Raw genomic sequence first — 15,742 nt, forward strand, 5'->3', positions numbered from 1 at the left:
ATCAGTTTTAATTTGCCTAAATAGAAACAAGCTGTGTAGATGGTCTTATAAATTGCCTGTGATAAAGTCACTCATTTGGGACAATGAATGAATTTTTTTTTTTTTTTTTTTTTAGTTGGAGTTTCGGTCTGTCACCCAGGTTGGAGTGCAGTGGTGCAATCTTGGCTCACTGCAACCTCCGCCTTCCAGCTTCAAGCGATTCTCCTGTGTCAGCCTCCTGAGTAGCTGGGATTACAGGTGCACACCACCACACCCAGCTAATTTTTGTATTTTTGGTAGAGACGGGGTTTCAGCATGTTGGTCAGGCTGGTCTTGAACTCCTGACCTCGTGATCTGCCCGCCTTGGCCTTCCAGAGTGCTGGGATTACAGGTGTGAGCCACCGCGCCCAGCCCAATGAACAAATCTAATATTTTGAACTTTGACCACAGCTATATTTTAACTATTTAATCTAAATTTTAGATTAATATATTTGAAAATGTTACATGAAAACGAATTTATAGCGAGTATAAATGAAAATTCCACGTGCTATAGTTTTACTTCCTTTTTTTTATTACAAAAGTAATGCATGCTGCTTATAAATAACAAAACAATGCAAACAGGTAAAAGGGCTAAAGTAAATGTCTTTTTTCTCTGTATATTTCACAATATATGTGTTCATAGCTTAGACAAAAAACAGTGGGTTTTTTTGTATAAAAACGGAATGAAACAGAAAGGATTGTCACTTCCTTAACAAATGCTGATATCAAATGATAATTTTAGAAGACTTATATTCCATGCTAAGACATCTCTTATTTTGTTTCCATTTCTTTGAATTTATCTACACAAATTAAGTGTATTGGGAATTAAAATGAGCCTGTTTTTTGAGCCATTTGTGCTTTAGTAAAAACAGATGTGTTTAAACACCTGATTACTGCAATATTCAAAGTTTGTGAATCATTCTGAAGCTTTTTGTAATCTACTGCCCTAGGTATTCTAAGTGAAGATGGGCATTAGGAAACTCTGTGGGACAGGAGGAATGTGGAACATGGCACTTGTGCCTGTTGGGAGAAAACAAAAATTGCTAGTCTGTTCTTTTCAGAGTGGCCAAACATCCCAAGAAAAGCCACAGAATAAACATGGCATAACTTCTTGAAGTATCAGCTTTGCTTAAAGTTGTGAGAGGAAAACATTATAATGAAATAAATAAGGCTATGTTAAGAAGCAACATCAAATACTTGATTTTTAAGATTTTTAAAGTTTTAATATAAAACAGAAGAAATTACTCATAAACAGTGACCTTATACCATCAAGTCCCTGAGGGTATGTGTCTCATCTCCCCTTCTGTTAAGGGTACTACTTTTTGGGCAAAGTTGAGAAACTGCTATGTGAGGACTTGGGGAAAGAAGAGAGGGGAAACTTTTGGATTTTTCCTTCGGACACTATAGGAGGAGAGACGGGTAGGTAAAAACTGAGGATTTCTCACTTATTTTTTATTCCCCACCATATTTAGGATAATACCTTGCAGATGGTAGGCTGGTAGGGCATATAGAAATGTTTTTGGGATTTTTGATTGTTTCTTTTCTTATTAAGGAAAAAATCACGCATTATTGAACACTAGCTTCCAAATTTTGCCAATAAGGTTTATAAAAAGTTTTTAAGTGGCTGGTACATTCTTTTTTCTCTTTTTTTCTTCTGTAGATGTGAGCTCTGACTCTCTCAGAGAAAAAAGAGCAAGATTTTGAGTAAAGTGAACCTATAAAAATATTATTCCAACCACAAAACTTATTTTTAACCATCTTCCCACACTTAGCTGTGACTTGAATAGCAGCACAGAAGCACAACAGCACTAGGTGAAGTACAGTGAGGGTGCTGGGCAGAATTTTTCACCTTTCTGAATATTCTTATTTTCTTCCCCAGTTATTACTTTTGTCTTTAGGTATGTGGCTTGATATTAAATAGTGCAGTTGAAGAATTTTCTTTTTTGGAAAAAAATAGACATTTCTAGAAATGTTTATTTCTCATTTCCTAGATGTTTTCTAAAGAATACTTTTGAGGTCAGGTTAGGGGATCTTGGAAGTAAGCACATTTCTAAAAAGGATTTCTCCATATAAGGAAATTATTAGCCCAAATTAGGCCAGGGCAAAATTCAGACTATAGAATTAGAAAGTTTAAAAAGTATAGGTTTTAAACTTAACAATCCAAACACAATCATAAATTTAAACGACTGTTTTGTTTGGATTGAAATTCTATAAGTATTCATAGATAATTTTGTTTTAATCTAATTTCCATGCAATAAAAAACTATAGTTACACTGCTGTACATTAGGTCTCCAAAATTTATTTATAACTGAAAGTTTATACCCTTTGACCAGCATCTCCCCATTTTCCCTGACACTTGAACCCTGATAACCACGTTTCTGCTATTTCTGTAAGTCTGACATTTTTAAATTCCATGTATATGTGTCTTTCTGTACCTGGCTTATTTCTCTTAGCATAATGTCCTACAGGTTCATCCATGTTGTTGAAAATGGCAAGATATCCCCCTTTTTAAGGCGAAATAATATTTCATTGTATATAGTTGTCATATTTTCTTCGTTCATTTATCCAGTAACAGACACCCAAGTTGTTTATATATCTTGGCTATTATGAATAATACCACAATGAACATGCAGATATCTCTAGACATAGTGATTTTATTTCCACTGGATACATACCCAGATGTGGGATTGCTGGATATGGTAGTTGTATTTTTAATTTTATGAGGAACCTCCTATATTAGTCCGTTCTCACACTGCTAATAGAAACCTACCCGAGACTGGGTAATTTATAAACAAAAGAGGTTTAATTGACTCACAGTTCAGCATGGCTGGGGAGGCCTCAGGAAACTTACAATCATGGTGGAAGAGGAAGTAAACACGTTTTTCTTCACATGGCAGCAGGAAGGAGAAGTGCCCAGTGATGGGGGAGAAGCCCGATATAAAGCCATCAGATCTCATAAGAATTCACTATCATGAGAACAACATAAGGATAACTGCCCTCATTATTAAATTACCTCCCACCCTTTCCCTCCCACGACATGTGGGGATTATGGGAACTACAATTCAAGATGAAATTTGAGCTTGGTGCAGTGGCTCATGCCTGTAATCCCAGCACTTTGGGAGGCTGAGGCGGGTGATTCACTTGGGCCCAGGAGTTCAAGACCAGCCTGGCCAACATGGTAAACGCATCCCTACTGAAAATACAAAAATTAGCTAGGTGTGGTGGCGCATGCCTCTAATCCCAGCCACTTGGGAGGCTGAGACATAAGAATCACTTGAACCCGAGAGGTGGAGGCTGGAGTGAGCCAAGAGTGCACCACTGCACTCCAGCTTGTGCACATAGCGAGACTCCATCTCAAAAAACAAAACAAAACAAAAAGATCAGATTTGGGTGGGGACACAGCCTAACTATATCACCTCCATACCGTTTTCTATAATGGCTGTACCAATTTACATTCTTTCTAACAGTATAAATGTTCCTTTTTATTCATGTCTTTACCAACACATATCTTTTGACTTTTTGATAATAGCCATCTTAACAAGTGTGAGGTGAAATCTTGTGGTTTTGATTTGCATTTCCCTGATGATTAGTGATGTTGAACACCTTTTAATATACCTGTTGGCTATTTGTATGTCCTCTTTGGGAAAATATTTATATTCTTTGTCCATTTCAAAAATCGTATTGTTTTTGGGCTATTCAGCTATGTATGTTTCTCATATATTATGGATATTAACCATTTACCATATAAATTGTTTGCAAATATTTTCTCCAATTCTATGGGTTGCCTTTTAGTTTTCTTGATGATGTCCTCTACTGTGCTGCTAAACAAAATTGACTAACCTAAACTAGACTAAGAAAAGAGAGAATACTCAAACAGATAAAATTGGAAAAGGTGGAAGATATTTTTATTTTTTTATTTCCATAGGTTTTTGGGGAACAGGTGGTGTTTAGTTACATGAATATTTAGTCGTGATTTCTGAGATTTTGGTCCACTCATCACCCAAGTAGTATATGTTATACCCAATTTACAGTCTTTATCCCCCATCCCTCCTTCCACCTTTTTCCCTGGGTCCCAAAAATCCATTGTATTCTTCTTGTGCTTTTGCATCCTCATAGCTTACCTCCCACTTACGAGTGAGTACATACGATTTTAGTTTTCCACTCCTGAATTACTTCACTTAGAATAATGTCTCCAGTTCTATCCAGGGCACTGTGAATAACGCCATTGTATTGTTCTTTTAAAGCATATATATACACACACAAACACACACCATATATATACACACACACACACACATACACACACACACACCCACACCATATATATATATGGTGCATGTGTGTGTATATATATACACACACACACGCACGTCATAATTTCTTTATCCACTCATTGATTGATGGGCATTTTGGCTGGTTCCATATTTTTAATTGCAAATTGTGCTGCTATAAACATGCATGTCTAAGAATCATTTTCATATAATGACTTCCTTTTCTCCTGGTGGATACCCAGTAGTAGGATTGCTGAATCAAATGGTTGTTCTACTTTTAGTTCTTTAAGGAATCTCCATACTGTTTTCCATAGGGGTGTACTATTTTACATCCCCACTAACACTGTAAAAGTGTTCCCTTTGCACCACATTCACGCCATCTATTATTTTTTATTATGGCCATTCTTGCAGTAGTGGGATTGCTGAATCAACTGGTAGATCTACTTGTAGTTCTTTAAGGGTTCTTTATGCTGTTTTCCATAGTGGTTGGACTAGTTTACATTCCCACCCAGAGATTGCAAAGGTTTTATCCCACTCTGTGGTTTGTCTGTTAACTCCACTGATTATTTCTTTTGCTGTGCAGAAGCTTTTTAATGATACAAGGATTAGTCCAACAGGAAACTATCACAATCATATATATATGTATATATAATATATGTATGTATATATTATATAATATATGTATATATATATAATCATATATATATAAGTGTGTGTATATATATACACACACACCTAACACTGGTGGTCCCAAATTTATGAAACAATTACTGCTAGACTTAAAAAATTAGATAGACAGCAACAAAATAATAGTGGGGGACTTCAGTACTCCATTGACAGCACTAGACAGGTCATCAAGAGAGAAAGTCAACAAAGAAGATGGAAGATATTACAACTCATACTGCAAAAATACAAAAAAAAATCATAAGAAACTGTGAACAATTATACGCCAATGACCTGGAAACCTAGAAGTAATGGACAAATTTCTAAAGACGTATAACCTACCATGACTGAATCAAGAATAAATAGAAAATTTGAACAGATTAATAAGGAGTAAGGAGACAGAATTAGTAATAAAAACGTCTCCTAACAAAGCAAAGAAAAAATAAAGAAAAGTTCAGTGACCTGATGGCCTCACTGGTGCATTCTCCCAAATATTTAAAGGAGAGCTAATATCAATCCTTGTCAAACTCTTCCCAAAAATTGAAGAAGAGGGAATACTTCCAAACTAATTGTGTGAGGCCATCATTTTCCTGATACCAAAGCCAAGACAAGGACACTACAAGAAAAGAAAACTATAGGCCAATATCCCTGATGAACATACATGCAAAAATTCCCAACAAAACCAGAGTAAACCAAATTTAATAGCACTTTACAAAGATCATTCACCATGATTAAGTAGAATTATTCCTGAGATAACAAGAGTGGTTCAACATACACAAATTAGTAAAGTTGATACACCATATTAATCGAGTGAAGGATGAAGGATAAAAATCATAAGATGAATAGGCCGGGTGTGGTGGCTCACGCCTGTAATCCCAGCACTTTGGGAGGCTGAGGGGGGTGGATCATGAGGTCAGGAGATCGAGACCATCCTGGCCAACATGGTGAAACCTCATCTCTACTAAAAATACAAAAATTAGCTGGGCGTGGTGGCAGATGCCTGTAGTCTGAGCTACTCAGGAGGCTGAGGCAAGAGAATTGCTTGAACCCGGGAGGCGGAGGTTGCAGTGAGCCGAGATTGCGCCACTGCACTGCAGCCTGGTGACAGAACAAGACTCCATTTCACACACACACACACACACACAAAATCATATGATGAGTAGTTGCAGGAAAACATTTGACAAAATTCAACATCTTTTCATGACAAAAATTTTCCACAAATTAGGTTTAAAGAAATGTACCTCATTACAGTAAAAACCATATATAATAAGCCATCATACATGATAGTGAAAAACTTAGTTTTTCCTGTAAAACCAGAAACAAAGAAACAATCCCTACTCTCATCACTTCTATTCACCATATTCCTGGAAGCCCTAGCGAGAGCAATTAGGTAAATAAAGAAAGAAAAAGCATCCAAATAGGAAAGGAAGTAGTAAAATTGTGTCTGTCTGCAGATGATATGCTCTTCTATATTACAATTTCTAAAGACTCCACCAAAATACTGTTAGACCTAATAAATATATTCAGTAAAGTTTCAGGACATAAAATGAATGTACAAAAATCAGTTATTTTCTTATACACTAACAATGAAATAGCCGAAAAAAATTAAGAAAATAATTCCATTTTTGATAGTATGGGAAAAATACTTAGGAATAAATTTAACCATGGTGGTGAAAAAGCCATACACTGAAAACTGTAAAATATTGATGAAAGAAATTGAGTAAGACACAAATAAATGGAAAGGCATCTTGTATTTGTAGAATAAATAACATAGTCAATATGTCTATACTACCCAAGGCAATCTGCAGATTCAATGAAATCCTTATCAAAATTCCAATAGTATTTTTCATATAAATAGAAAAAGTAATCCTAAAATTCACATGCAAACACAAAAATCCCTGAATAGCTAAAACACAGGAACAAAGCTGGTGGCACAACATTTCCTGATTTCAAATTATATTACACAGCTGTAGTACTCAAAACAGTGTAGTACTGGCATAAAAGCATACACAAAGACCAATAGGGCAGAATAGAAAGCCAAGAAATGAACCCAGGCATTTATGGTCAACTAATCTTTGACAAAGACACAAAAAATACATGATGGGGAAAGCAGAGTCTCTTTAATAAATAGTGTTAGGAAAACTGCTTATTCACAGGCAAAATAAAAGTGATATTGAATCCTTATCTTACATCATACCCCAAAATCAACTCAAAATGAATTATAGTTTTAAACTTAAATCTGGAGCCATAAAACTCCTAAAAGAAAACAGAGAAGAAAAGCCCTATGACGTTGGTCTTGGTGATGATTTTTTACATGTGAAACTAAAAGCTCAGGCAACAAAAAAAAATAAACACATGAAGCTCCATCAAATGAAACTGATTTTGTGCTTTTAATTTTAAAATGCACATTTACACAAAATATGACATTTTCTATTTGATATTAAATATGGGTTAAATACCAAAGCATCTTATCTGTAAATTGCTTTTTTAAAATTAATAATATATATCAATATGAGTAATAACATTTAAGCAACACATATCATCTTTCTCCCTGGTGATTCTGTATGTAAAATCACATGCCTGTGGTGGGAAGCTTGGGAAAGCTGATAGGGATCTCCACCCATTGTCTCTCCATGTGGACCCTGAAGCGATTCTGAGAATTCATGTACATAGAAGCAGTCGAAACCATTGGCCATCTATGTAGATACTTGGCTTTGTAATTTACATTTTCTTAAAATATGATATCCAGATATAAATCGAAAGGCAGACTTCTCCAGGTATGTAGTATTTTTTAAATTATCTGTTTTGGCAAACAATGTAATTACCATTTGTTTTTAACTGTTTTTCAGCTTTACATTACTAGCACAGACATTTATTGAGCATCTGCTAAACACTGGTTATACTAGAAGGAATGACACAATCAGCCTGGATAGGAAGAGGGAGCATCTATGTAGAAAAATCATTATCACATAATTAGCTTTTAACTTACTACCACATTGGTATAGGCAGTCAGAACCCATAAATATTCAAGCAGGAGGTAAAGGAAAAAGAGCTGAACCAGGTTGAGAAGTTTAAGGCAGTCAAGAGACTGATGTTGGAGGAAGAGTGGAGCCTCTAATATTTGTTTTGAGTAGAAGTGGAAAGAATGCATGTAGCTCTTAGAGCAATAAGCAGAGCCCTTGTCCTGCTGGGTTGGAGGGTTTGGATAAGAGGTGAGCAGTATCAAGTTGGAAGAGCAATTGAAACCAGATGTAACGAAAACTTATTTGTTCTGAAGACCCCTGGAAACTGTTTAACATCTATTAAAATATCAATGTCATATATGCTTTCTACTAATATAATTGAAATATGTATTAATATCTTTACATAAACAGTGCCATTAAAATAGAATTGTATTCATTTTGCTTTCAGAAATGAGCTTATAACTTAAGATGCTAATTTGCCTAATTATCTACATTTTCTCCTCATGTTTTAAAATCTTTCTTTAAACACATTTGAGGAGTCATATTTTCTACCAAATGCCTTTAATGAAAATGTCCATTTTATTCTTTAAAATCTGCAATTTCTTCTTTATAGAATTTGCCTAGCCTGTTTCCAGAGAGTGCGTTTTATTTCTACTTTAGTTCAAATTATTAGATGTCTTTTGCATCCATTAGGAAAGCACTTTGGCATGCTGTGGTAGTTGCTAGGAAACACCAATAAAGATAGGATGAGTGCTGAGACAGGAAGAGAGGAAAAGTAACTTTTAATGTCTACTATATGCCAGGCACTGGGCTGGATATTTTGATTATATTGTTTACTTTAATTTTCAAACACTGTAAGGTGAATATTATTGTCCCCATTTTTAAAATTGTATGACAAACTTTTATTTGAGACTTTAGTACATGAACAAATAAGAATGACTGAAAATTGAGTATTATCCTATATCTTCTTTTTTAAAATTATACTTTAAGTTCTGGAATACATGCGCAGAACATGCAGGTTAGTTATATAGGTATACAAGTGCCATGGTGGTTTGCTGCACCCATCAACCCATCATCTACAGTAGGTATTTCTCCTAATGCTATCCCTCCCCTATCCCCCTACCCTCAACAGGTCCTGATGTGTGATGTTCCCCTCACTGTGTCCATGTGTTCTCATTGTTCAGCTCCCACTTATGAGTGAGAACATGTGCTGTTTGCTTTTCTGTTCCTGTATTTGTTTGCTGAGAATGATGGTTTCCAGCTTCATCCATGTCTCTGCAAATGACATGAACTCATCCTTTTTTATGGCTGCATAGTATTCCATGGTGTATGTGTGCCACATTTTCTTTATCCAGTCTAACATTGATAGATAGGCATTTGGGTTGGTTCCAAATCTTTGCTATTGTGAATAGTGCTGCAATAAATATACGTGTGCATGTGTCTTTATAGTAGCATGATTTATAATCCTTTGGGTATATACCCAAAAATGGGATTGCTAGGTCAAATGGTATTTCTGGTTCTGGGTCCTTGAGGAATCACCACAGTGTCTTCCACAATGTTTGAACTAATTTACACTCCCACTAACAGTGTAAAAGCGTTCTTATTTATCCACATCTTCTTCAGCATCTGTTGTTTCCTGACTTTTTAATGATTGCCATCCTAACTGGTGTGAGATGGTATCTCATTGTGGTTTTGGTTTGCATTTCTCTAATGACCGGTGATGATGAACTTTTTTGTATGTTTCTTGGCCGCATAAATGTCTTCTTTTGAGGAGTGTCCGTTCATATCCTTCTCCCACTTTTTGATGGGGTTGTTCTTTTTTTCTTGTTAATTTGTTTGAGTTCCTTGTAGATTCTGGATATTAGCCCTTTGTCAGATGAATAGATTGCAAAATTTTCTCCTATTCTGTAGGTTGCCTGTTCACTCTGATAATAGTTTCTTTTGCTGTGCAGAAGCTCTTTAGTTTAGTTAGATCTGATTTGTCAGTTTTGGCTTTTGTTACCACTGCTTTTGGTGTTTTAGTCCTGAAGTCTTTGCCCATTCCTGTGTCCTGAATGGTATTGCCTAGGTTTTCTTTTGGGGTATTTATGGTTTTAGGTCTTACGTTTAAGTCTTTAATCCATCTTGACTTATTTTTGTATAAGGTGTAAGGAAGGGGTCCAGTTTCAGTTTTCTGCGTGTGGCTAACCAGTTTTCCCAACACCAGTGTTTACATTGGGAATCCTTTCCCCATTTCTTGTTTTTGTCAGATTTGTCAAAGATCAGATGGTTGTAAATGTGTGGCATTATTTCTGAGGCCTCTGTTGTATTCCATTGGTCTATATATCTGTTTTGGTACCAGTACCATGCTGTATTGGTTACTGTAGCCTTGTAGTGTAGTTTGAAGTCAGGTAAAGTGATGTCTCTAGCTTTGTTCTTTTTGCTTAGGATTGTCTTGACTATACAGGAATTTTTTGTTTGTTTGTTTTGGTTCTATATGAAATTTAAAGTAGTTTTTTCTAATTCTGTGAAGAAAGTCAATGGTAACTTGATGGGGATAGTACTGAATCTATAAATTACTTTGATCCATATGGCCATTTTCATGATATTGATTCTTCCTATCCATAAGCATGGAGTGTTTTTCCATTTGTTTGTGTCCTCTCTTATTTCCTTGAGCAGTGGTTTGTAGTTCTCCTTGAAGAGGTCCTGCACATTCCTTATAAGTTGTGTTCCTAGGTAATTTATTCTCTTGGTAGCAATTGTGAATGGAGTTCACTCATGATTTGCCTCTCTGTCTGTTATTGATGTATAGGAATGCTTGTGGTTTTTGCACATTGATTTTGTATCCTGAGACTTTGCTGAAGTTGCCTTTTTTTCTTTTTTTTTTTTTTTTTTTGAGACAGAGTCTTGCTCTGCCACCCAGGCTGTAGTGCAGTGGCACGTTCTTGGCTTACTGCAACCTCAGCCTTCTGGGTTCAAGTGATTCTCCTGCCTCAGCCTCCCCAGTAGCTGTGACTACAGGCGCATGCCACAGCACTCTGCTAATTTTTGTATTTTCAGTAGAGACTGGTTTTCTCCATATTGGCCAGGATGGTTTCGGTCTCCTAACCTTGTGATCCACCCACTTTGACCTCCCAAAGTGCTGGGATTACAGGTGTGAGCCACTGCGCCCGGTCCATTTTTTTAAATGACTGTTTTGGAGCTATAATTTTTATATAATAACTTTTATTTAAACAGATTTTGACCAAATTATATGAAAATTAAGTATCCCCCTCTTTTCCTTGGAGAAGTCTTCTGGTGCCTTCTACCATCTTGCCCAAGTTTGGGTCTGTTGTTCCAGAGCCAGCTGCACAGCTCTTACCAAGTTTTCTGCATTTATTCTTTCCTGGTTATCATTGATTTTTACTTGGTTTTTGTTTTTAATATTTTTTCCTCTCTCCTTTCCTTTTTCCCTTTCTCCCGCCTTTCTTCTTCCCTTCCTTCCTCCTTTCTTTCCTTCCTTATTACATATGTCTTAAGATATATGTATTTATTATATATATATATTTTGACATATATATAATCCTAAAAGTGTAACTCTTAAGTTCAGGGGTACATGTGTAGGTTTGTTACATAAGTAAACTCATGTCACGAGGGTTTGTTGTGCATATTATTTTATCACCCAGGTATTAAGCCTATTATCCATTAGTTATTTTTCCTGTTCCTCTCCCTCCTCCCACTCTCCACCCTACAAGAGGCTCGAGTGTATGTTGTTCCCCTCTATGTGTCCATGAGCTTTTATCATTTAGCTTCCACTTATAAATGAGTATATGTGGTATTTGCTTTTCTGTTCTTGTGTTAGTTTGCTAAGGATAATGGCCTCCAGCTCCATCCATGTTCCTACAAAGGACATGATCTTGTTCTTTTGTTGTGGCTGCATAGTATTCCATGGTGTACAGGTACCACGTTCTCTTTATCCAGTCTATCACTGATGAACATTTAGGTTGATTCCATATCTTTGCTATCATAAGCAGTGAATTTACACATGTATGTGTCTTTACCATAGAACAATTTATATTCTTTTGGGTATATGACCAGTAATGGGATATGCTGCGTTGAAGGTTCTCTAAAAAGTTATCTTTTTAGCTCTTTGAGGAATCACCACACATCTTTCCACAATGGTTGAACTAATTTACACTCCCACCAACAGTGTATATGCATGTTTCTTTTTTTTCCCCACAACCTTGCCGGCATGTTATTTTTTGACATTTTAATAATAGCCATTCTGACCGGTAGTATTTAATAATAGCCATTTTGATGGTATCTCATTGTGGATTTGATTTTCATTTCTCTACTACTCAGTGATGTTGAGCTTTTTTTCATATGCTTGTTGGTAGTATGTAGGTCTTTTTTTGGAATGTGTCTGTTCATGTCCTTTGCCCACTTTTTAATGGAGCTGTTGGTTTTTTTTTTTTTAATAAATTTGTTTAAGTTCCTGAATATTAGTCTTTTGTCAAATGCAGTTTGCAAAATTTTTCTCTCATTCTGTAGGTTGTGTATTTACTCAGTTGATTGTTTCTTTTGGTGTGCAGAAGCTCTTTTGTTTAATAATATCACATTTGTCAACTTTTGCTTTTATTGCAATTGCTTTTGGCATATTCATCATGAAATCTTGAATTGATTTTTGCATATGGTATAAGGAAGGTGTCCAGTTTTAGTCTTATGCATATGGCTAGCCAGTTATCCCAGCACCTTTTATTGAATAGGGAGTACTTCCTTGTTGCTTGATTTTTTTTTTTTTTATTTTATCAAAGATCAGATGGCTGTAGGTTTGCAGCATTATTTCTGGGCTCTCTATTCTGTTTCGTTGGTCTATGTGTCTGTTTTTGTGCCAGTACTACACTGTTTTGCTTACTGTAGCTCTTTAGTATAGCTTGAAGACAGGTAGTGTGATGCCTCCAGTTTTGTTTTTGTTGCTTAGGATTTCTGTGGCTATTCGGGCTATTTTTGGTTCCATATTAAATGTAAAATTGATTTTTTTCTAGTTCTGTGAGGAATGTCTTTGGTAGTTTAACAGAAATAGCATTCAACCTATAAATTGTTTTGTGCAGTATGGACATTTTAACAATATTGATTCATCCTATCCATGACCGTGGAATGTTTTTCCATTTGTTTGTGCCATCTCTGGTTTCTTTGAACAGTGTTTTGCAACTCTCATTGTAGATACCTTTCACCTCCGTCATTATCTGTGTTTCTATGTATTTTATTCTTTTTATAGCAATTGTGAATGGGATTGTGTTCCTGATTTGGCTCTCAGCTTGATTGTTTTTGGTGAATAGAATTGCTAGTGATTTTTGTATGTTGATTTCGTATTCTGAGACTTTGCTGAAGTTGTTTTGCAGTTTAAGGAGCTTTTGGGGCGAGACTATGGGGTTTTCTAGATATAGAATTATGTTGACTGCAAACAGGGATAGTTTGACTTCCTCTCCTCCTATTTGAATGCTTTTTATTCGTTTCTCTTGCCTGGTTGATCTTCATATATTTGACATATAAATATATGTGCAAGATAAACTGAATGAATTCCTGCAAGTATGAAAGTATCTGTAGTTTTTCCTCACATATAATTAATGTTTGCTTTGGCATAGAATTTTAGGTTAAAAATATTTTTTCCTCATACTTTGAAGATATTGGTCAACTGTGTTCTGTTGTCTACTGTGATGTTGAAATATTTGAGGACAATCTGATCATTTGGAAATCATTACTTCCTTGCCTTTCCTGCCTTCAGGAGCTATTAGGTTCTTCCTTTATCTCCAGTGCTCTAAAATTTCATGATTTATGTCTAGGCGTTGTAGGTTCATATTAATTTCAATATAAACATTTGTGTCCTTCAAATCTGGGTTTCTTTTTTTTTTCTATTGTTTCCTTGATTTGTTCTTCCTCTCCAACTTCATTTTTATTCTTTCTTTTCCAAAATAAATCCCCATTGGCCGTATCTTTAACTTGCTATGTTGATCCTCTCTCTGTTTTATCTTTCCTTTTATGTTTTTCTTCTTCTGAGGTTTATATCCTGGCTGATGTTTTCAACTTTATGTTCTAAACCTTCTATTAATTTTTTAAAATGTGAATTTTTAAAACTTCTAAATATTTTAAATGTTTTCTGATTGCTTCTTTTCAGAGGATCCATTTATTTTTATGAATGTGATACTCTTCTTGAATATTAGAGTGTTACTAGGTTGACTTTTCTTTGCTATCTTGAATTATCAGTTTGTCCTCTGCTTTCCTTGGGAATCTGTTGATTCTTGGTTTTCTGCTCATATTTGAGTGAAAGGCTTGGTTGATTATTCTAATTATGCAATGTGGATTTCTTCTACTGGTATACAACTAGACCTGATTCCAGCTGGGCCCTTCTTGGGAATAGGGCATCTGACAGGGAACTGTGTATAGGAAGGAGATGAACGTATTTAAAATTATTCCTTGCATTGGGTGGGCAGGGAAGCTGCTGTCAAATTATTGACCCCAAGCCTGCATTAGAAAGCCCTGCAGGTCACTTTAACATTTTTGTAACTTACGTACTTTTGTTGAACTACTTTCGTTATCCATTAAATATCACTTTCCTACTGGTTTGTTGTTCAGGGAAATCTCACTTATCAACAAGATAAGAGACAATTATTTTCAACCCACAAAGCAGAATAAAAAACAAACCAAAAATTCTCTGTAATCCCGAATCTCTGTCACGAAGAAACCAAATACCACATGTTCTTACTCATAGGTAGGAACTGAACAATGAGATCACTTGGACAGAGGAAGGGGAACATCACACACCGGGGCCTGTCGTGGGGTTGGGGGAGAGGGGAGGGATAGCATTAGGAGATACACCTAATGTAAATGATGAGTTAATGGGTGCAGCACACCAACATGGCACATGTATACATATATAACAAACCTGCACGTTGTGCACATGTACCCTAGAACTTAAAGTATAATAATAATAATAAAAAAGAAATTAAAGTATGAGCTTGATTCCTTATCTTTTATACAGGACTTTATCTACTCTAGAGTTTTCCTGTTTTTCTAACAAAGTTGCTTTCTTGTTTTTTATCTTTTTTAACCCAGTAAAAAAAGATAATAAAAAAGAAAAAGAAACAAGGTATCGTTAGAAATAGGTGATCTTCTGAGGATCAAAAGTAAATGGAGGATGGAACCATAGCAATATGAATAATAAGCCATATAATCTCCAAATTTAACTATGTTCAATGCCTTCTTTTTAAAAATATTCTATTTTTAAAGAGATGGGGTTTTGCTCTGTTACCCAGCCTGGAGTGCAGGAGTGTGATCACAGATCACTGAAGTCTCAAAGTCCTGAGTTCAAGCAGTCCTCATACCTCAGCCTCTTGAATAGCTGAGACTACAGGCATGTGCCACCATGTCTGGCTATTTATTTATTTATTTATTTTTTCCAGGTGGGGCCTCACTATGTTGCCCAGGCTTGTCTCAAACTCCTGGCCTCAAGTGATCCTCTTATTTCAGCTACTCAAAGTGCTGGGATTATAGAAATTAGCCTGTGTGCCTGGCAGATGCAGATGTCTTCTTTGTAAGAAGATAGAGAAGCAATTTTTTTTAGAGAGAGGTTATTTTTGAATGCCATAAATTGATAAATATTAATCCCTAAAAGAATAAAATATAGGACTTAATATTTCCTTATTAGCCTAATTAAATGACATATTAATCTAGTTTGTTAGCTAAACATAGCAAACTCTACTATTCATTCAAATTTCAGCTTGAATCTTGCCCTTCTTAATGAAGTCTTCTTGGATGAATCCCAAGTGATTGTGTTCTCTAGTGAATTTGCATACTCATGTATTTATTTTT

The 15,742-nt window shown here is 35.6% G+C and overlaps 1 protein-coding gene across 4 annotated transcripts in view; it reads left to right on the top strand.

Annotated features, from left to right (window-relative positions):
* The window catches only part of CHSY3 (chondroitin sulfate synthase 3), a 286,394-nt gene that overhangs the window by 39,514 nt on the left and 231,138 nt on the right, over window positions 1-15,742 (top strand). Inside the window, exon 3 of one of the 4 annotated variants that reach the window (XM_073995181.1) lies at window positions 116-526. The exons of the other annotated variants lie outside the window; for them this stretch is intronic. Coding sequence (XP_073851282.1) covers window positions 116-316 — 201 coding nt within the window. The 3' untranslated portion in view covers window positions 317-526. Of the gene's footprint in view, window positions 1-115; window positions 527-15,742 lie in introns of those variants that run through there. 4 annotated transcript variants of the gene reach the window in all.

Source organism: Macaca fascicularis, chromosome 6, assembly GCF_037993035.2.
Source record: "Macaca fascicularis isolate 582-1 chromosome 6, T2T-MFA8v1.1".
Lineage (NCBI taxonomy): Eukaryota > Metazoa > Chordata > Mammalia > Primates > Cercopithecidae > Macaca > Macaca fascicularis.